The sequence below is a fragment of the Carassius carassius genome, chromosome 18 (assembly GCF_963082965.1).
Source record: "Carassius carassius chromosome 18, fCarCar2.1, whole genome shotgun sequence".
NCBI lineage: Eukaryota > Metazoa > Chordata > Actinopteri > Cypriniformes > Cyprinidae > Carassius > Carassius carassius.
This window is the reverse complement of record NC_081772.1, coordinates 17,315,410-17,339,240: the sequence shown is the minus strand read 5'-3', so window position 1 is coordinate 17,339,240 and position 23,831 is coordinate 17,315,410. Positions and strand designations below refer to the sequence as shown.

The window sequence follows — 23,831 nt, the reverse complement described above, 5'->3', positions numbered from 1 at the left end:
GTATGACAGGGCTATCTTGCACTGATGAGCAGTGTAGATGGAATGCAGGAACCAGAAGAAACCTTGAACAGAAAAGAATCAGTCAGATGACCTTTAGACGTCACAAAGCTGAGGATGTATATGGTGCCAATTCAACAAGGGAGGGAGAAAGGCTACCATCTACACCAAGCTATGACACACATCAAGACTTCAGGGAGAGAGTCAGTTCTTCAGACACAAAACCACTTTTTGAATTAAAAAACAGTCTTTTGGAAAAATGCTACACTGCCAATGTATCAGTGGAAGGAGATGACACTGAGAGCTTAGAAGTCCACCAGCCACATGGAGAGACTTTGACTTGCTGTAAATGTAAAGCATTTTACAGCAAATACATAGAACTGAACTTTGACCAGGCAGCTGAATTGGAGATTCAAACACAAAATCAGAGTTTGTCAGAGGTGTGGCATAGTGCAAGACAGCCCAGGATCACTGCTAGTTCAGCTAAAAGTGTACCAGTGCGAGCAACAACAAATCCTGATAAATTCATGAGAGAGCATCTCTTTCCTACCTTTCGAGGTAATGCGGCTACAAAGTATGGAAATGAGAAAGAGGCAATAGCTTGTAGCTTTCTTGTAGAAAAAGGTCTACAGGTCTCCCACTCAGGTATCAGGGTCAGCCTGGCAGAACCATGGCTGTCTGCAAGCCCTGATGGCATAATAAATGGTATGGAACTACTGGAAATAAAGTGTCCCGTTCCCAAGAACAACACCGCCTCTCTAGCAGATCATTTCACTATAAATAATAGTGATATCAAAATGGTTGATGGCAAGCCTGAATTACAGAAGAACAGAGTCAGGGGCTTCTACAGTCAGACACAATTAGGCATGTTTTGTACAGGGCTGAGAATGGCAAAACTGTTTGTCTGGTCTCCAAAGGAACACATTCTGATAAATGTACCATATGATGCAGAGTATTTAACAGACCAGGTTACTCGACTAAGAGGCTTTTACTTTTCAGTGATGCTTCCTAGAGTAGTGGATGAATTCACTGCTGGACGATTCAAACTGAATGACAAATACTTACATATAGTCAAAAAAGATTAACCTACTGGTGAACAAATATTAACAGTTTTAAAAACTGTACAGATGCTGACATGGAGAAAAAGTTTTTATTGTGTCAAGGCAAGGTTTAAAAATTTTTTTATGTATGTGATATTTTCTTGTTTACAGGGTTTGCACTTAGAAAGTCTTGCGTGTTATTTATTTATATTAGATTAAAGTGTATATATGTACATAGCACAAGGAAACAGAAAACACACTGAGATGGATTTTTGAGAAGTTAAAATGTCAAGTATTGTTATTAAACACATATATACATATATGTACATGACTAATGCAGCAGTGTGAGCATCAAATGAAAAGTTAATCCAGAAATTAAAATCTTGTCATTATTTTCTCACCGTCATGTCAGTCCAAACTTGTATAGTTTTTTTCTTCTGTTGAACAATGATTTATTTTGGAGAATGTTGGTAACCAGACAGTTGATGGTAACCATTGACTTCATAGTGAAAAAAAAAGACTATGGAAGTCTGATTACTATCAACTGTCTGGTTACCAACATTCTTCAAAATAAATCATGAGAGCGAGTTGAAGAAGACAACATTTCATTTTAAAATAACTTAATTATCTGCTTCACGGATTAGATCACCACGCAAATTCACTAAAGCTGCACATATACGCAGAATTTTATCTATCTTTGGCATAAGGGTGATAGGCAAGGTTTGTGATAACACCTTGTATACTTTCAGTCTCCTAATTGCACGTTCAACATGTATCCTTACATTTGCAATCCTGCGGCTACATGTGACTTTTTCTTCTGTTAGCTGCATTTTGTTGGCAAAGTGAGGAATTATCATATTGACTTTTCTTTCAAACAACAAGTCTCTAATCAAAAAACCCCTGTCCACCATCACTTCATCTCCTGGATGGAGGTATTCGAGAATGCCAGAATCACACGTGATGAATTTGTCACTACAGCGTCCCCCATATGCTGCAGATATAAACATTACTAGACCACATGGTGCAATAGCCACTAAATACTTGATGGTGTTGCAAGCATAGTAGTGGCTGTATGATTCAGACCTTGAGTCTAGGTTCCCTGGTCTTTGGACTTCACTTTCACTGCAGTCTAAGATACAGGTAACATTGGGATAATGTTGCTTGTATGCCTCTGGTGTTGTGGCCCTGATTGTCTCTTTGGGGAGCCATGATATCAGTTCCTTCAAGACTGCAGCCATGGTGTCAATCCAAAAAGAAATTATCCTGCTCACTTGACTCACTGATATACGGAATCGAATGGCAAGATCTTCTATCAACAGGTTTAATTTCAGCTTCATTAATGTGAGCAAGATTTGCTGTTCAATTTCAGTCTGGTAAGCCAGATTCTCATGGGGACGCAGAACAGCTACAAGGGTATGAAATGTGTGGAGAGGGAGCCCAGTGTAGAGATTTGAGTCATAGTCATTCATCAGAGTTAGAGGCTTGAATGTATCGCACTGCGTTGACTGGTTTACATAAGTTATACTGTGTTGTCTCTTAATATAACAATGCTCCTCGAAGATGTGGTCTTCCCACTGTGTTCCAACAGAGGTAAAGGTTTTAGATGTACAGCTGCTGTCATCTACATCTGTTTGCTTGGGACTGGGGACAGATGCAAGACTCTCTTCTACAGGTCTCATCTCATCCATTACATGTTGCTCTGGGTTAACACCAGCTCCTATAAATACAGAAAAGGCATTATACAGTGAAGCATCTAAAATCATATCGTTTATTATATGGTACAGGGTGAGTTTCTATTTTTAGAAAATGGTTAATTACAAAAAATGTATTACCTAATTAATTTTAGGATATAAAATGCAGAATTTTGGTTTAGCACTAACACACTTTTAATCGGCATTGTATGAAATACAAAATGCTGACTTTCCAAATTTTATAAACCAAAATGAGTTAATGAACAACTACTTTTAGGTATTATTTTGTTAAATGTTGTAATTTGAGCTGCAATATGATGAACTCTCCACTGAAAGAAACCGACACTGACTGACTGATATCAGTGCCTTTGTTTTGTCTCAAGATGCTTACCAGTAATGTAATTTCTAAGGCGCGTTTATAAAAAAAAATAAAAAAAATACTTTAATGTCCTGATTGAACTATGGCCCAATCCTGGCTTAGTTTAAGCCCTGTGTGTAAAACCAGGCCTTAAGGTCCTATACATTTACTGCTGGTAAAATAACCAGACAAACCACACTCTGCTGCCAAAATATATACACGAGTAAGAATAATTCAATTAATGAGCCAATTCTATAAATATGTTAAATAAACTAGTGTTCATTTGTGATTATCATATTTGATAACACTGAAAATACTGCAACAAAATTTTGTTTTCATAACACATGCATTAATGCTGAATATATATTGAATACACTTTGCTGAATGAAACGCTTGTCTCTCAAAGGTGTTTAAGTACACATCATGAGAACTTGGTCGTCTAGACATACTAAAATTATTGTATCATAAGCTGCATTTAATTGTGCAGTCCTTATAGGACGTTAGCCGTGTAAATAACGTTAGTAAATATTCTCACCTTCGTCCGACCACGTTCGTCGTCTTCTCTTCTTACTTAATGGACGATCATATCCAAGCCAAAGTTCAGGATATGGATTTTCTGTCGTTGGTTGTCTGTCCACAAAGTGGAATGAGCATACATGGAAGTTACGAGGCGGGCATTTCAAATTAAGTGCTGCGAGCCACTGTCTTTTACCGTCGTCGTCGGATGGCATCTTGTGCAATTTAAATGGTCTTGGGCATTTACATTCTGCTCTTATTGTTGGCTTGTGATCATAACACTCTTGATCAAGAAGATTTTTGAGCTTCCTGTAGCTGTTGTGACAGCCTTTAGCAGCACAAAACTTCCCGGAGCCTCCGCGATTCGCCATTACAGTAACTTGACAGTTACTAAACGGAAGTTCGAAGCATCCTACAGGAAGTCACTCGCCGCTATGGCGCCCTCCATGGAGAAGCGAAGAAAAAGGTCTATACGAACAATATTATTATTTCTTTTAATAGTAATTGGCAGCCCACCTGCAATACCATGGCGACCCACTAGGGAGCCATGGCCCACAGGTTGAAAACCACTGGTGTGGGCTACTGTACTTTTAATTTAATTAGAAGTAGACCAACAGCGCCCCCTACAGATTAAAACTCCTTACTGGGTGGATGTTAGGACCTGGGGGAGGCTGCCACTGCTGCCGCTGCACTGCTATTACTGTTTACTCTATCATACACCAAACCTCTGTACTAATCATAATTCAGACAAAACTTTGCTTTAAGAATGAGCCACACGGTGGACGTGATCTAATCGCTATCACACCCTGAACACATGTGAGTTAACACATTCCTCTTATCGACAAGACATATCGGCATAATTTTTCATATCGGACTGATGCTTGTATTTACAATTAAACGTGCAGTATGGAATTTTTGGCCACCAGGGGTCACTCAATCAACCACAATCACGCGTGTTGGAAGCGTTTCCAGGCAAAATATAATAGGAAAATATGTTTATATGTAATTTTGTACACAAATACATATTAATTCATGACATTTTGATGTTTGAAAGTCTATAGGTTGACAAATTCAGATACAAATGTAATTTAAAAAAATATATATATTTTTTTTTTTTTCAAATATTGCATCTGTCAAACATAGTCTATTTTGCCGTCAATACTGTTGACGGTGTCCTTTATCAGTAGGCTTTATATTTATGTTCAACATGAAGTATAGATATTGTTGTCATGAAGACAAGAGCCTGGTCTGTCGGCGGTCTCCCTCTATGTCACCTACAGCAGCAGCAGCGCGCCACGCTTCTGGCACGCAGCAGAGACGCCACGCAGCCAGTGTGTCACCGGCCTTAGTATTTTGACAATCGCGTATTTTCGAACGGAGAGATATATGAATTATCAGACCCCTATCAAATCAATATTCCATCTAGCTAGTAGTAATATATGTAAAAAAAAACACGGTTGCCTTTCGTTAATAATTATAATTAGGCTACGTTTATACTATGATATCGAACAAGATAGTGAACTGCATTTGAAGCTGCTTTATCCAGCTAGATATAGACATTTAGATTTACATTATACTCTACATGAGAGCTAGTCCGTCTGTGTTTTACACAAGACATCATCGTTTCACAAAATATATGGATAGATATAGTTAGCTGAATGGATGCATACCTGTTTATTAGAATGCAAGCATCTCTCTGTAGTTTCAGCTTGTCACAAAGCTCTCTCTATCTTGGAAATGCAACTCCAATATTTACCCGTGTCTCGTTTCTTCTTCGTCCCAAAACCTTCTCAGGTCATTTATTTCACCCGTACGTTTGCGCTTCACAGAACGTGCAGGCAAAGCATAATCATGATCCATAACTAAGTTATTGATTGAGGTATAAATACGAATATAAACAATATAAATATAAAATATAATAGTCTCGATCAAGGCTAGCTACTACTTTTTCTTCTTCGTCTCGTCTTTGCTTCTGTTCACCTTTGTATTTGGCGGTTCCGCAGGAAGTTAGATAAACTAGAGGGGTCAAAGTTTATATGACGCCATAGACGGGCGACAAAACGGAAATAAAGAAACGTGCCTTGTCTTCTAATTAAACTATAATTTTCTCCGGATTTGAAAGTTCGTGGAAACTGTCGGGATAATGTAAGTACACAACAAAATAATATATATAACATAGATATAGTGATATCTGCTATTTTTAAAGCAGAAAAATTACATATTGCGCCTTTAAAGCCATTCTCGTCTGATTCCGATATCAGTCCTATAATATCGTGCATCCATAATTTCATGTATGCTATTTGTGCAACAGTGACATGGCTACATGCTCACAGCAGTGTGTTTATGTATGTATTGGCAGTAGCAGTAGTCTCTGTGTCTACAATCCCAATGGCTACTCAAAATTTGCCCAATTAGCTAAAATTTACATTCCAGGGGATAGATATCATGTTATTGGAGTCGCTTCAACCCACAGACATGAAAAACAACCCATGGCAACAGTATTAAAGTAGCCCAATTTCGCAAAGAAAATGCAGATTTGGCAACAATGACTCCACAGCAGTAGCAGCAGAAGCAAGAAGTTGTGTGCATCAGATCTAGTCTACCAAGACCAAGTACATTAACACTGCCATATTCATTAACATACCAAACTATCCAGAGAGTTATCATGACAGAATAGTCACACTGGGAAATACAGTCACTCAGCAAAGTACAACAATATTTAAAATTCAATAGAAAGAAAAATAACTTACTTTATTGAATGAACCATTCACAAACTGAATGTTGGAATGGGAACCATTCTGTTGTACAGTCAGGTTTCTGTTTCAGCAAGAGCTCTTACTAATTTACATATAAAAGATGAAGTATTTGCTCTCATGCTTGCGGCCAGCTATGCAGTGAAGTGCTACTGGCGTGATTCCTCAGGCATGGCAGTATTGAGCAGGACAGCACAGTACCCAAATAAACAACACTGGAGCTGCGCCAAGTGGGTCAACAGATACTTTCAGGAACTTGTAACATTTACACTACCAGTACTTAGAAGTTATCATAGATATGTACAGTGATTCAGAGCTTTCACCCAACAGCAACACAGCAACCATGCAGAAACAGCCGGTCCATTTTCCTTCCCCGCTCATCAGATCTCTTTCGGCTGTGGGTATATGCAGTGCAGTAGCTTTGATTTTAGATTTTAATTAAAGTGTTAATTAGCCACACAAGCCCCCTAGCTGAGCACCCTAGGGAGTTCTGTACGGCCCAACCTGATATACAGAGGAGGACATATGGCCACATGGCTAGTTATTTTTAATGGAATTTCATCACACATTCAAAGACCAACCTGATGTGTAAAACTCTTACTTGTAGTGATTGTCTAATCTTTGTATCACTTACACATTACAGTAAAAAAAAAATGTAAATAAATAAATAACAATTGTGGACTTGTTGAAAATTACTGCATGCTTTTTCATCACTATGAATGTTGTGTGAGATAATGTAACAGCAACCATGCTGACTTAAAAAAGAAAAACAATCCTCCAGGAAAACATTGGTCTGTAGTGTTAAAAATAGAACAGAGCATGTCACGTGCCCTTTAGTTATCACTGTGCAGTCTTTCGGCACCCTGAAGTTCTGCATCGCACGTCACTTCTCATCTCCCAGGAGGACTCTGGTAAATAATGAATCCAGCCCCCTTCTGCCTCTTCGTATTATTTAAATGTTGCTTAATATGTGCAGAATGAGATGGGAGTGACTACAAAGAAAAAGTGAGAGTGGGCTAGGAACAGTATTAAGCCAAACACAAAATAAACACTAGGGTGCAGAGTGAGAATGCAACAAAAGAAATAAAGCTGTGTGCTGTGATGGATGCTAATTATGCTTGGGAAATGACAAGGAATGGTCTAAAAAAATATTTGCTGGAAATAATAGTCATCACATAACTGCTATAACAGTTGTAGCATTTAATTTAAATTCTAAACTTAACAAATATGTATTTAGTCACTATTCAGAACAGTTCAAATTAGAGTTTCACTGATAAAGTATGGCCAATACTGATAAACTGTTAATTATTTTTAAGAAATAGTTAAACAATAATAATCTAACAACAACTGTATGTAAGCAGCACAACATTATAATATACATTAAGGAGAGTATATTCATTTTGAGATTTGCTAAAGATTACATCTAACAATGTTATTAAATTATTAGGGATTTTAAAGATCAACTTTAAATAAATAAGTGATAGATAAAAAAAGAAGGTAATCAAAATGTAAAAACAAGAACATGAGTATGAACAGTTAAATATCCAAAATCAACTGATACCAATGAATAATAATAATAATAATAATAATAATAATAATGCTGTTAACCAATATGGTACCAATATATAATGCATCCCTAGTTTAAACAGCCATACGTGTATCTGAGCAAATAACTTAAAACAACTAACATCCTTCAAAGGGTAAAGGATATAGCTGCTTATTATAGCTAAATATAATCTTCTCTGTCTACCATAAAACACCATTACATACTGTATATGAATGTGAAAATGCAGTGTAATTGATGTGTATAATATATGGATGCAATGTTATGTGCCCTTGGAATAAAAAAAGAGCTGTGAATTAAGTGAAGTGCCATTATGCCAGAATATAAAGAATTTACTCTTTGGCCTCAGCTATTCACGCTGTTAAATTATTCCCTTTGTGCAGTATCTTATTGGATAATGACAATTCTCATAACGATCAAGCTATTTTCTGAATAAAAGCAGAGACAGAAAGAAAAAAAAAACATGTCAACAGCCTGCATCTCTGCTGCAGAGGAAAACTGATTAGGGACTTATAATGATCTCTTCACATCTATGGGGAATTTTAATGAAGAATCCAATATTTCATTTGCACTCTCTGGAGCAAGCATTATTGTTCTAACCTGTGTGAAGAGACTTTTTCCCTCTTCCAACAAAGTTGAATTGTATAATTGGAATAATTGCACAGTCATGCCAGGTCAGTCTTGTTTTATTTAACACAGCCGTAAGTTCACTCCTGGACAGAAACTCAAACTAATGAGCTGTAGTATTAGACTAATATTGCTACATGTCTTAACACAAAAAACTTTCCAGCCTGCAATTTAACAGAACTGTCTGAACTGTATTAGGGACAAATCTACATAGCATTTCTTCAACATTTCTTGAGATAACATCAGCCCCAGCAGCTCAGCCAATGGCCTGAGTTTGGGTGCTGGACTTTCTGTTTGGCTGTTTCAGGGAACCTGTTTGAAAGTGTTATTATTTGTCAAAACAATGAATGTTAAGGAGTGCAAATGACTAACCCCATTAACTTTTATTTTATAGACAAAGAAACATAACAAATGAATAAATATAATTATAATAATCTTCAAAATATAATTTTGTATTTTAGAAATGAAAGTAAGTCATTCAGGTTTGGCACAACATTAGAGTGAGTATATAATCACATTACTTTCATTTTTGGGTGGACTACCCCTTTGAACAACATTATCAAGAAAAATAAATTGTCAGTGTAACACATAAACACCTAAATTTAACACCACGTGTGGCTGATTGAGACTGAAATAGAGCAGAAGCATGAGCTCAGAAACCAAACCACGTGGTAACGGAGGAAAAAAAGACAACATGAATGATTTATTGGACCTAGAAAAATATGCTTAATTCATCTCACTTCCCCTGAATTTAATTTACAGGGCAAGCACGTGACCAAACTGTTAAGGCCAATATTACTAAAAAGATAAAAAAAAACATTGAACATGTTAAGCCTCAATGTAGGTGTCATGTTACGATCAATGATCACACACACAACAATAAATGCAAGACCGAACAAGGATTATTGACTAGACACACCTGAGCAAAATGACACAGTCAACTCAACAAAGAGACACGTGCAAAAGGAAAACAAAGTCCATGTAGTTGTGTCAGTTGGGAGGAACTGGGACCTTTCTACAAGTATATTAGTTTTGGTTGCTTTGCTTGAGAAGCACTGTGACATAAATAAAGGGTAGCTAGAGTACTATTAAACAGTGTTTGGTTAACCTGATGTGCAATACTTTTGAACAAAGCAATTATTTAGCTGGACTATTTATAGTAATTGTTCTCAAGAAATGTCCAACTTAAATGGTACAATTTCTCATTTACAGTATATAACCTACCTAAAATGTGAGCACTGGGAAATACGGTAAGAAACTCATAACAGAATTTATCAAACAAACAACAGACTAAAGCCCTATTTGGACCGTAATTGTTTCTCAGGGGGATGTTAGGTATTTTTCACCATTTACGAGAGGTAGTCTGTGATTTTATTGCTGTCCGAATCTATAATGTTGGTGTTTTTATCCTACAAACCGAATTCCGGAAAAGTTGGAACGTTTTTTCAATTTTAATAAAATGAAAACTAAAAGACTTTCAAATCACATGAGCCAATATTTTATTCACAATAGAACATAGATAACATAGCAAATCTGGGCTTCTTCGGCGAAAACTTGAACGTTTTGAAATGTTTAATTTTTTTGCTTCATCGGATGGGGATGAAACTTGGTGACTTTTGTTGTATTACCTATATGAACACACAAAAAAATCAAGGAGATGATTCTGATATGTAAAAGGGTCGTAAAAAAAAAAGTCACACTTAGCTTCCTCCCGCCCGAAAACGGGCGACATAGGAAATGAATGGGAAATACGAAAAAATAGGAAAACTCAGAGAAACTTTTGGTGGTACAAGCTACAGATCAGCAACTGTGCTGAAAAAAAGTGTACAGCAATGAAGGGGTGACACTCTAGAACATCAAGAGCCACCCCCCCCCCACACACACACACATACACAGATAAACTGGCGACTGCAACAGCAAATTTGTAGAATATTCCACATAAAATCAATAAATGAAAAAAAAACCTTGCTCAAATGCACACACACACACACACACACACACAAACACACAGACAGACACAGAGAGAGAGAGAGAGAGAGAGAGAGAGAAAGAGAGACACTGGTAAGACTGCAACAGCAAATTTTGAGAATATGCAAAAATAAATAAATAAAAAATACAAAAAGAGACTCTCGCTCAAATGCAACACACACACACACACACACACACACACACACACACACACACACACACATTCACTCACACATACACACACACACACATTGTGTTCCCTTTCTAACCAAATGCTATAGTTTGATTGTAATCATAATGCAAAACCTGATACTTATCTAAACATTTTTGTTAAGAAAATAAAGTAATCATCTTTTAGAATATCTAAATGTATATCTAAGTAAAAAAAACGAATAAGATAGACAAATCATGTCTAAAACAACAAAAGGAATCAAAAAGCCTTTCTATATAGGATATATAGGAAGCTATAGACAGCCTACAGGCTGGTACAGGACATTACACAAAAGTGGCTATTTTTTTAAAGCCACTAGATGAAGTTCTTCTCCTGGAACATTTTTTTTTTAGGCTGGCACTCTATTTTGATGTGAAATGCTGCATTTATTGCATTTTTTTTTTAAATAAATATAAAATAAAAAATGATATATTAATTCTAATGGAAAAAATAGCTCATAAAAATTATATAATTAATGCAAAGTATCATAAAAAAATCTAAAAATTCTAAATAATAATCAGAAAACATTATAGAACAAAAATATATTTGATTGGTTATCCTGGGAAAAAGTAAAGTACAATTTTAAGGCTTCGCCCGTTTTCGGGCGGGAGGAAGCTAAGTGTGACCCATTTACGAAGAAGCCCAGAGGGTTAAACTGAGAAAGTTTACAATTTTATGCACAAAATGAGCTCATTTCAATTTTGATTTTTGGGACAGGGCATGTTTACCATGGTGTAGCATCTCCTTTTCTTTTCAAAACAGTTTGAAGACGTCTGGGCATTGAGGCTATGAGTTGCTGGAGTTTTGCTGTTGGAATTTGGTCCCATTCTTGCCTTATATAGATTTCCAGCTGCTGAAGAGTTCGTGGTCGTCTTTGACGTATTTTTCGTTTAATGATGCGCCAAATGTTCTCTATAGGTGAAAGATCTGGGCTGCAGGCAGGCCAGGTTAGCACCCGGACTCTTCTACGACGAAGCCATGCTGTTGTTATAGCTGCAGTATGTGGTTTTGCATTGTCCTGCTGAAATACACAAGGCCTTCCCTGAAATAGACGTTGTTTGGAGGGAAGCATATGTTGCTCTAAAACCTTTATATACCCTTTCAGCATTCACAGAGCCTTCCAAAACATGCAAGCTGCCCATACCGTATGCACTTATGCACCCCCATACCATCAGAGATGCTGGCTTTTGAACTGAACGCTGATAACATGCTGGAAGGACTCCCTCCTCTTTAGCCTGGAGGACACGGCGTCCGTGATTTCCAACAAGAATGTCAAATTTGGACTCGTCTGACCATAAAACACTATTCCACTTTGAAATAGTCCATTTTAAATGAGCCTTGGCCCACAGGACACGATGGCGCTTCTGGACCATGTTCACATATGGCTTCCTTTTTGCATGATAGAGCTTTAGTTGGCATCTGCTGATGGCACGGCGGATTGTGTTTACCGACAGTGGTTTCTGAAAGTATTCCTGGGCCCATTTAGTAATGTCATTGACACAATCATGCCGATGAGTGATGCAGTGTCGTCTGAGAGCCCGAAGACCACGGGCATCCAATAAAGGTCTCCGGCCTTTTCCCTTACGCACAGAGATTTCTCCAGTTTCTCTGAATCTTTTGATGATGTTATGCACTGTAGATGATGAGATTTGCAAAGCCTTTGCAATTTGACATTGAGGAACATTGTTTTTAAAGTTTTCCACAATTTTTTTATGCAGTCTTTCACAGATTGGAGAGCCTCTGCCCATCTTTACTTCTGAGAGACTCTGCTTCTCTAAGACAAAGCTTTTATAGCTAATCATGTTACAGACCTGATATCAATTAACTTAATTAATCACTAGATGTTCTCCCAGCTGAATCTTTTCAAAACTGCTTGCTTTTTTAGCCATTTGTTGCCCCCGTGCCAACTTTGAGACCTGTAGCAGGCATTAAATTTTAAATGAGCTAATTAAGTGGATAAAAGTGTAAAATTTCTCAGTTTAAACATTTGCTACGTTATCTATGTTCTATTGTGAATAAAATATTGGCTCATGTGAAATTCCTTTAGTTTTCATTTTATTAAAATTTAAAAAACGTCCCAACTTTTCCGGAATTCGGGTTGTAACACCCGCGTATAAATCATCGGCCTACTGGTTTTTGACGAACACCAAGGTCGTGTGGTAATGTAATTACCATCCGAATCCACAACACAAAGAAATCGATACAAATTCACAGTTTAAATCCTTTTTGTACACTGCAGTGTACAATCATATGGTACATATTCACCATATGATAGATGTTGAGCTTTGCTGTAATTTGCATGTATTTTAAAGATATCCTATACATTTCTTACAGAAATATAATTACATTAAACATGAATCTATCATCATTACTCCAACCATGTGGCATTTTATTCACAGCAGACAATCATGCAACTGACCCCTTGAGCAGCACGCACCTTTCTACAAAACTCGCTCTGCCATCGTGAATAAATCACCATCCAAATGCATGAGTTTTATCACTGAGGTGCATTGCAAATTCATTTTTACTGACGTCCACATGAGAAACAATTACCGTCAATTACAAGTGTTTTCTCTTCATCATCTTTCCTCTTTACCTTTTATATTCTGCTAAATATACAAAGATGTTAATTTTCATAATGCATTAAGTATAATAAGATAAACTCATATACATTATTTGGAATTCAAATCGTTATGTCTAAGTTTTACATTTTTGAGAAACAAAACAAAATGATGTGACTTTGTACAGGCAGTCAAATATGCTCGCTGAATCTTCTCAAATCATGCTTCTTCACATGATCATTGGGTTTTACACAAACCAGAGTACCAACTGGTTCTCATGCAGTGTGTATTGTATCAGAAGAATAATCCAGGCATTGTGCTTTCTGTGCTCACAAATACCGGTTTCTTTAATCGATATAGTGTTAATTTCGTCACCTATTTTTAATTTAGTCTTAGTCTTGTGCCAAATGTCCTTGTTAGTTTTAGTCATATTTAGTCATTCCCATTTCTTTTTTTGTCCGTCAAGTTTTAGTCGACTAAAAGTCTCGTCATTTTAGTCTAGTTTTAGTCAAAAGAAAACTCAAGGTATCTTAGTCGACTAAAAGTCTTTTAATTTTAGTCTAGTTTTAGTCAAAAAATTTTAGTGTTTTTTTTAAATAACGCATTATTATAAGCATTTCAGTAAAAAAAGTGTTTCACATTATCTCAAACATTGGTTAAATGTCATAATTAACTGACAAAATACACTTGTTGAATGATTTTTGTTGGATGCAAATGTTAAATGTGTCTGGTTTTCAAATTCTGATTTAGGAGACACATTCACAAATGATTAACCCGATCACAATTTTTTACTTTATTGATACTGCTTTTAATCGTAATGCAAAGACCGGTCATCGGGACATAAGCTGTCATATACAATAAAAGAGCCTGCGCAGCAACAGGAAATATAATTTAACACAAAAAGCCTGCCTAGACGGTGGACTTGCGCTCAGGAATCTTTTTTTATTTTGTATTTTTTGAGCGGCGTGTGGACAAATTCTTTTTACACACACACTATTTTATTTCTTGATAACAGACCGCTGCTAACTATAACACACAAATATCGAGCCTCTTCCTTCGACCTAGCATGTCGTCGTCGCTCGCTCATCACTCGTGTTCGCTTTGGGTGTTGTGCGTTCAGCAGTTTCGTGTTGCAGCCACAGGCTGGCAGCAACAGGAGTATGAGACCTGTAACTTGAGCAACAGCGTGAAGCCGCAAACTCGTTCTGAATTTTTAAAGGCGTAACAGTTGATGAAAAAGCAGAGACGATTGTAGACGAAAATGAAGAGAGATTTTATCTTTTATCATTTTTATTTTATGCAAAACATTTTCGTCTCGTCTTTTTTCGTCAACAATAATGCATGTTAATTTAGTCTTAGTCAGCGTTTTTGGACAGTGGTGCAGTCTTGTCGTCGTCTCGTCTTAGTCATGAAAAAAAAGGTTGTTGACGAACATATTTCGTCTCGTCTCGTCTGACGAAATTAACACTAAATCGATATATTCAGTTCAACAAGACAAAAAGACCCATTTGTCAAAGGAAATATTCTCATAATCTTGTGTGTTCCCCTTAGACATTGACTGACTTTGATAAATACATGAAAGGAATGAGACAACACTTTCATCACTCATGACAAGAGCCACATGAAACATAATGTGGTCGTTACAGTGACTGAGTGACAGACAGTGGGAACGGTGACAGTTACACCACCCCACCATATCCCTGGGGATGAGGTGGATTATGAGAAAAAGGCCTTAACATGCAAAAATCCATTTCTTTCTTCTCATTCAGGTTTTTATTTATTTATTTTTTATAGAGTAAAATGGCCAAAAATGTGACTTTATAATATAAATTCATAAAACCACTTCAAAAGCCAGGCACAGGATTTGCGATAGATGGAGCACTCTGTAGTTATTAAATTCTTTGCACACTTTTACACACTTTTTTTTTTTTTTAATTAAACTGTGTTCTCTTGGGTATTCTGATCCAAGAGAAGAAAGGGAAAAAGTGATGAACTGTTTGAAGACTGTGTTTGTGTGTGTGTGTGTGTGTGTGTGTGTGTGTGTGCATGTACTGTAAGAGAAATTCATAATAGCCAAATTATCCAGTACTGGCTTGGGTGTTTATCATTATATATTGAGCAATAAGCACGACCAGCTTTGGAAAATTAATCAAAGTCAAATTCACAGCATGACTGCTGACACTTAGTTTCTCTTGAGAAGCATAAAAACATTTGCCTTTGTTCTGGTTTGCATCATGAGTTGGTTTGTCTTCAGACTCACTCGAAAATGAAAGGAATATGTGTTAGACAACCCAGTCTCATTGGAAATACGTGACTCTGCCTGCATTTCTGTTGCTCAGGGTATATTTCACTGCACTTTTCAGATGACACGCTATATTTTTTTCTCCATTGCAGATGTGGGTTTATTAAACAGCACAGAGTCATGAAGAAAAAGTGCCTTGGAACCAAAATGGTTGCAAAATGATATTGCATAGCTAGTAACATGTTTAACAGCAGTTTAAAAGTGAACCACCCAGTGTCTAGCACTTAATAGCATGTTTAATTTTCTCCAAAGCGTAACTGTGGCAGAATTAATGTTATTTGTTGAACGTATCACAGCAGTTCAGAAATGAATTGACCTCTATCACATTTAAAAATTGAAACTGAGATAAAAACTCATTTGCTGAAGCAACCATTGCCATTTTAGCTCTCAAAAAAAAGGCTTTGAGCTCTTTTTGACTCCTGTATTGATATCTTAATCATAATTTGTGTGTAAACAAACAAAATGTGTTGGTGTTTCATTAGTGTTAGTGTTCATTTCACCTGGAAACTGCAAGTATTTCTAAAACACTTCTGGGATGCTGTTATAGCAGGACTGGAAACAAAATTTTGATTAAGAACTTCTGTTTTAAACACAACAAACACAAAAAGTATACTGTATATCGGATGAAAACAATCCATAGGTTGCATAGAAATAAAGGGGCAAATAAACTGTGAAGTCCGAGACCCACAAAGGTACTTGTTTTATGGTTGTTATTGCTATAGGAGTTATGTAAAACAATTCAGCGATAATCACTGTGAGATTTGAAATGTGTCCCTGAGTTTTATAAAATTCAGATGATTTTCTGCAGAGAGGGTGTAAAGGCAAAAAGCAAAGGAACTTGAAACAAAAGTGCACTGAGTCTTCCAACACAGCAAAATCCAACAGTGTAGATTAATGGGATCTGGCAGGCCCTCCTTTGCAGCCCCTCTCCCATTCAACACTCCTCCGCATTGCTACTTAAAGTATATCGAGAATCTGGAGATCTGCCAGAGACAGGGTCTGTGCCCCTATTCCAATGCTGAGGCATCACCAGCCGGGGAACGCCCAGCTCAGCACTTTACAATCACGGCCGGCCAATCAACAAATTACTGCCCACTACTTCAGAGTCAGGACTAAGATAGTCCCTTTTAGGTAATCATATCCATTTTTCTGCATTCAGACATTCAAGTTCCTCTTTTCACTCACCTATAATGTTTCCCGTCAAGAAAAACTTGGCTACAGAGAGCTGATGCCATTTTGCAAGCCATAAAATTAGAGACTCTGTTTAGGGATCAGTACCTATTTTGGCCTTTGTTCTTAGGCTAAAAAGCTGCATTTTTAATCACTTCATGTCTCTGCGCATAAAGCTGCCAGCCAACTTCATCTAAAGGATCATCAAGTGGAATAAAGACACCGCCAAATAAGAAAATCAGCCAAGAGTTGTCTAATATGAGGTATTATATTACTCATTTGAGATGTGAGTTTGATTGTGAAATGTGCAAAAAGTTTTGGGAGAAAAGTTCACTTTTACGGTTCCTTTCTAAAGTGAAGGCAACTTTTCATGTTCGCTAGGGCTGTGCAAAATTTTTTTTTTTCATGCGCATCTTGTCAGTAAAGGCACTCCTGTAATTAGTAGTACTGTATATCTCCAGTACGTGCGTTCAGATCAGACCAATTACTTCTCAAAACTAGCCCAATTGCGTTTGTTTTTCATGTCCGCGGGTTGAAGCGACCCCAATACCAATAACGTGATGTTTAGCCCCTAAAATGCAAATTTTACCAAGGCAACCCTGCCAAAAAACGTGTATTTTAACCCTGGGAAGCAATTTTTTTTTATCGGGGAACCTCCTGGAAACGCGATTGGGCTAGTTGTGGACCAGTTTTGAGAAGCAAGTGGGCAGGATTTGTTTTGAAAACCTGGCAACCCTGATCTGAACGCTCGTGCTGGAGATATACTTTACTGACGAGAAGTGCATGAAAATCCCATTCGATTTTTTGCACATCCCTAATGTTCGCCATATCAAGTTTCAGAAATATGCGGATTTGGTGCTCAAGAAATATTTACAGTTTTATCAATGCTGATTCTTTGATGAATAGAAAGATCACAGATGGAACTCTTTTGTAACAATGTAAAAGTATTTCCTGTCACTTTTAAAGTATCTTACTGATTCAAAGTTTATGAACAGTTGAACAGTAGCATACAGTACACACACACACACACAGACAGATTCATACTGATCCAAGACCATCACATCATTTTAGCAAATTTAAAAAAAGAAAAAATACGTTTCCATTTCAGCCAGCTAGATAACATTAGCTTGGTGACAAATCCTCAGAATTTGCAACAACAATGTAGAGTACTGTATATTACAGAAAACCAAACATACGGGTTTGCAAGTCATTAATAATGGAAGTAAAAGACCAGTGAATGTAGCATTCAAACATCACAATTTCTGAAATGGATTTACTGGGGGGCAGATACAAATAGCCTCACTGGTCAATGCACCAAAAATGAACTGTTCTATTAAGTATGGCCTATTATGTGTGTGGACACACTGTGTTCTGATGAATTCTCTATGAATCTTTCTCTTGTTGCTGAGCGAGCATCTTTCTGCCTCTCCTGTTAGTAATGGGGGGGATGATAAAGTTGCTTCGCCCACCTTATTGGCAGGGGTCTGCAGCTTTCCAAAGGCCTTGTAAATCTTGTTAGGAGGAAAGCATGGCAGGCGTGGAGGATTCTGCTTCCTCTTTGGGTTTGCTGCCGAGATGAATCAGCTCAGGCTAAAAAAAAGACTCCGATCTGACACTAATCAGCAGCCAAAGACAAACAGTTGTGAGCCCAGTGGGTAATAGTGGAGTATTCATTTGAGATTGGTTTGGATTGTCTGCTGATCTAGCAAAGGGACTGTCTACTGAACATGTGGCCTCGAAACAGGATAGACACACTCAGACCTTTACTTTCACAACTGTATACCAAACAAAGCCATCTGTCCAATATCAAACCATCAAAGGTTGTCAGTTCAGCAAAGCTTAATGTGATCTATTCTGACCATCCTGAACCACATGAGTTACTTTAACAAAACAACAAAAAAGTTCACAGGAACAGTTATTTCAAGCCAAATGCACTGCACAGCTAATCCATGACTGGATGTAAAGCCGTGGAAAAATTCACTCACTAAAACCCTAGTGGCCAAAGGCCTGGGGCTCTGCGGCTCTTTTAGGGTGACCTTTGCTTTCAGAGATATTTACAGGGCTTTCACTGAGCTTTTTTCCTTACAATCAGAACCTCAGTGAGCCATTCAGACATTGACCAGTAGAGATAAGCGATAATGAGGGAGTATGAAGGACAGCTGAAGAAGTGTGAGAACTTGGGCTGTAAATCTTTTATTTTTATAATCATGCCACCTTCTTTTTAACCAAATTCCAAGGCATCATCGCAGATATCTTTCTCCCATTCCCAGAATGCATTGTGATGAGCCCAGTGAAAAAATACTTCCAGTATAGTGTACGAGAAATAAACAGACTACTGCTCAAAAGTTTGGGGTGAGTACGATTTTTTAAAGTAATTAATTACTTTATTCAGCACGAATGCATTAAATTCATCCAAAGTAACAGTAAACATTTTACAAAACATTTCTATTTCAAGTAAATGTTCTTTTTAACTTTCTACTCATCCAAGACAAAAAGGTATAACAGTTTTCACAAAAACATTAAGCAGCACAACTGTTTCCAACATTTATAATAATAATAAATGTTTCATGATTTCTAGAGGATCGTGTGACACTGAAGACTGGAGTCTTGGTCTTAGTCTGAGCTGTCGACACGACAGATCTCGTCACAGTTGTTGTTGTTGGTGCGTCCTACGATGTGAAATGCAATCCTTGACGCACATGACCGGCCACAGGTGTCGCACACAAACTGGCTAGATGTTGTTCTAGATGTTAAGGCATTGTGCTTTCTGCGTCTTCATTTGTCTGCAGCAGTAACAATACGGCTGAGCTCAAAGGAGTGTATGGCAGTGTGGCACTGTGCTCGCCATGATGTCCTGCCTGCAACCATCTCTTCAAGGTCATTTGGGTCCATATTGCACAGTTTCAAATAGTCTTTGAGGCCGTCCTTGTAGCGTTTTAGTTGCCCTCCTTGAGAGCGCATGCCACTCTGGAGCTGTCCATAAAAAACCTGCTTCGGTAGGCGTGAGTCTGCCATACGTACAACATGTCCAGACCAGCGAAACTGCGCAGCAAGCAGGAAGGCCTCAATACCAGTAATGCCACAGGTCTGAAGTACCTCAGTATTTGGGGCCTTGTCCTGCCATCTAACATGTGCAATACGACGGAGACAGCGCATATGGAACTGATCAAGTTTGGTAATCTGCCGGCGATAAATGGTCCAGGACTCAGATCCATACAACAGCACAGTGAGGATGACTGCCTTATATACTGCCACCTTTGTGTCCAGTCGAATGCCGTGCTCATCCCATACTCTCTTGGACAGTCGACCGAAGGCAAAACTAGCTTTTGCGATGCGGGCACTGATGTCGGAGTCCGCTGTTGTATCAGCTGCAAGAATGCTACCGAGGTAGCAGAATTTGTCAACGGCTGCCAGCACTGTCTTACCTGCAGTGATTACCGGTGGATTGGAGTTTGACTTGTTCACCGCTTGAAGCATGACTTTTGTCTTCTTTAGACTGACAGTAAGCCCAAACCTAGAAGCTGCAGTTCTAAAACGATTGAATAGTGACTGAGCTTCGGTAAGGGTGTGCGCCATCAGTGCACAATCATCTGCATATAGGAGGTCACGCAGAATTGCTGAATGTGTCTTTGTATGAGCCTGGAGCCTGCGTAGATTGAAGACACAGCCATCTGTACGGAACTGGATTGGAATGCCCATGTCGCAGTTCTTAAAAGCCACGGACAGCACCATGGAAAAGAAGATGCTGAATAACAGTGGGGCAAGCAGACAGCCTTGTTTGGTGCCAGTGGAGATGCCAAATGGGTCAGACAGTTTGCCATCATCCAGAACCTGACCAAGCATGCCATCATGAAATGAACGGACGATATTAATGAATTTCTCTGGACATCCAACCTTATGAAGAATGAGCCAAAGCCCGGTGCGGGAAACCGAGTCGAAGGCTTTTGTGAGGTCAATAAAGATCATATAAAGGTCAAGGTGTTGTTCTCGGCACTTCTCCTGGATCTGCCTAGCAGTAAACACCATGTCCATAGTACCGCGGCCTACACGAAATCCACACTGACTTTCCGGGATGATTTCACTGTCATGAATGTGTCGTTGGAGGCGGTTCAGCAGAATTCGTGCCAAAACTTTGCCTGCAATGGAGAGCAACGAGATGCCACGATGATTATTACAGCAGGCTCTGTCTCCCTTGCGCTTGTAGATGTGAACAATCAATGCGTCTTTAAAATCTTGAGGCACAGCTTCCTCGCTCCATATTTTACAGAATAATGTGTTGAGTGCGGCAAGAAGAGATTGTCCGCCTTGCTTCAGCACCTCACTTTGAATGCCATCAGAACCCGGGGCTTTACCAGGGGGCATCTGCTCAATGGCGCGTGCAATTTCTTCGAGCGACGGAGTGTCGTCCAGATCTGAGGCCGTTGGCCGCTGCGCTATGTCACCAAGCACGGAGTCATCAAAAGCAGCTGGCTGGTTCAATACCAATTGAAAGTGGTCGACCCAGCGTCTGAGGATCTCAGCCTTGTCAGTAAGTAGGGTTCCGTCAATAGCACGTACAGGTGTAGAACCAGCTCTCAGGGGCCCATGGACTGTCTTAAGACCACAATAGAATGTCTTCATATCATGTCGGTCTGCAGCAGACTGAAGTTCCTCAGCTTTTGACTGCCACCATCTGTTCTTCATTTCACGCAGGCAGGTCTGTGCTGTATTTCTTGCTCGAGTATATGCTGACTTCTTTGCAGTGCTAGATTTATCATTGACCCATGCCAAGTGAGCTGTGTGCATTGTGTTCAACAGGGCTTGCGCTTCGACATCCTGATCGTCAAACCAGTCCTTATGTTTGGATGTGGTGAAGCAGAGGACTTCAGCAGCTGTGTTGTACGTGATATCTCTGATTTTGGACCATGTCTCCTCAGCATTATTGGCAGCTTGATTATCCAGTGTGCTGAGCCTGTCTGAAAGAGTCTGACAGAAGTTAGTATGGCAAGAGTCAACACAAAGCTTAGAAACATCCAGTCGCTTTTGCCTTTTGGCTTTATGTTGACGAGATGGAGCTAGGTCCAGAGACATCACACTACGCAGCAGTCAGTGGTCAGACCAACAGCTTGTGCCTCGCATGACTCGAGTTATATGGACCTCCCTGAGATGTTCCTGCTGGGTGATGATGTAATCCAACACGTGCCAGTGCTTTGCTCGAGGATGTTGCCACGTGGTCTTGTACTTGTTCGCCTGCTGATAGAAAGAGTTTGTGATCGCCAGCTCATGTTGCGCACATATCTCCAGCAGCAGCGTACCATTAGTGTTCTCGTTTCCTACTGAGTGTTGCCCCAAGACTTTCGGCCATGCAATGACATCACGTCCCACACGCGCATTGAAATCTCCCATAAGGAAGAGCCGGTGTTTATGAGGCACTGAGCGTAAGGCAGTGTTAAGGTGTGCATAGAAAGACTCCTTCTGGTCATCACTGGCAGTCATTGTGGGTGCATAGGCACTAATCAAAACAGCACTATTGCCATTCTTAAGCATCAGCTGCAAGGTCATCAACCTTGGCGACAGGCCGCGAGGTTGCACTTCTAAGAGTGGTAGCAATAATGTCTTCACTGCAAATCCAACTCCAGCCTGCCTTGGCTGACCATCGGGCTGCCCAATACAGAAGAATGTATAGCCGCCGTTGACTTCTGTGAGTTTGGTTTCTCCAGAAATTCTCGTTTCACTGAGAGCAGCAATGTCGATTCTGTATCTCGCCAGTTCACGTGCAATGATTGCAGTTCTCCGTTCGTGACGATCCAAAAGTGTGCGAGAGGCTAGACGCAGTTTAGTCTTTGTCTTTTGTACTTTTTGTCTACCTCAGAATTGGATACTCAGATGGTCGCGGTGAACCAGCAGAGTAAGTGGAATGGGCGATGTTTAGGGAACCTTTTCTATCCCCTTCTTCCGTGGAAGAGAGCAGCGCTGTCCCTAAAAAGGGCTGCTCTGTCACCTGGGCAGGATATGGATGGTGCTGTCATTCCAGGTCAGCATCAGACGACCATCACACCCAGGCCGCCTACGTGCAGGTTTGTGACTAAGTGCTCCCAGTGGTATCCTCCACCTGCACCCGTCGCCACTTGCCCATCGCCGCAGGACTTGACGTCTGTGACATACCATCACAATGAATGGATTATAGTGAGAAAAGCTTGTGTGACCGATCCCACTCTCTCTTCCAACAGTGACCGTTGCCAGCAAGCTCAGAATCTGAGACGTGCAGGCTGGTGACTGCTGGCGCAGCAAGCTGGCCGGAAGTGATCCCAGGATGGGAACCCTACCGCCCTCTAGAGTGGCTTGTAATTGCTCAGCTGCGGTGCTGTCTTCGCCAATGTCGTGACGTGCCGAGTTATAGCCAGAAGACACCATGGCAGTCTTTGCCGGAGCCCACTTAGCCAGTCATTTTCAGGGTTCCTGACTGGACTGGAGTAATAGCTGCTGAAAATTCAGCTTTGCCATCACAGTAATAAATGACATTTTAAAATATATTAAAATAAACTGTTAAAATTCTAGTAATAATATTTCACAATGGTACTATTCATTTTTTTATGTATTTTTGATTATATAATTGCAACTTTGGTAGGCATAAGGAACGTCTGATGAATTATTATTAGTATAATATATTAATATTATTAAAATATCCTTAAAGAGTCCAGTGTAATTACATATTGATTGTATATTTATGTTTTACATGCTATAATTACCAGTTAAAAATTTTGAACAACAACATCAACACAACGTGACCAACATTTGTCATGCTGTGTGTAGGGTGAGGATGAGATGACAATAACTTAATAATATTAGAAGGAGGCCACACTTCTTGTTATCATACATGATGAGTGTGTGTGTGTGTGTGTGTGTGTGTGTGTGTGTGTTTATTCCTGCTGATGTGACTCATGCTTTATTCAGATCCTCAGCAAAGCTGGCTTATCAGCAGCGTTACCCAGTCAACTGAGCACACTGGGGCGATGGGGCGGCCTCTGTCATTCCACCAACAAAGAAACCAACACTCTTCCCTTAAAACTCTTCATACTATTTTCACCTCAGCC

General features: G+C 39.1%; 2 protein-coding genes across 4 annotated transcripts in view; both read right to left on the bottom strand.

Annotated features, from left to right (window-relative positions):
* LOC132092568 (potassium voltage-gated channel subfamily H member 5-like) overlaps positions 1-23,831 on the bottom strand; it is a 114,236-nt gene that overhangs the window by 5,988 nt on the left and 84,417 nt on the right. The window lies entirely within an intron of this gene.
* On the bottom strand, positions 1,172-3,965 carry LOC132091898 (uncharacterized). 2 transcript variants are annotated; one of them, XM_059497982.1, is made up of 2 exons: positions 3,622-3,965; positions 1,172-2,754 (listed from the first exon to the last, which is right to left on the bottom strand). In XM_059497982.1, exons 1-2 carry the CDS (start codon positions 3,815-3,817, stop codon positions 1,658-1,660), a joined length of 1,293 nt encoding a protein of 430 aa, XP_059353965.1. In that variant the 5' UTR covers positions 3,818-3,965; the 3' UTR covers positions 1,172-1,657. The 2 variants fall into 2 exon arrangements, with proteins under 2 accessions (XP_059353965.1, XP_059353966.1); XM_059497983.1 differs by having other exon boundaries at positions 3,636-3,744.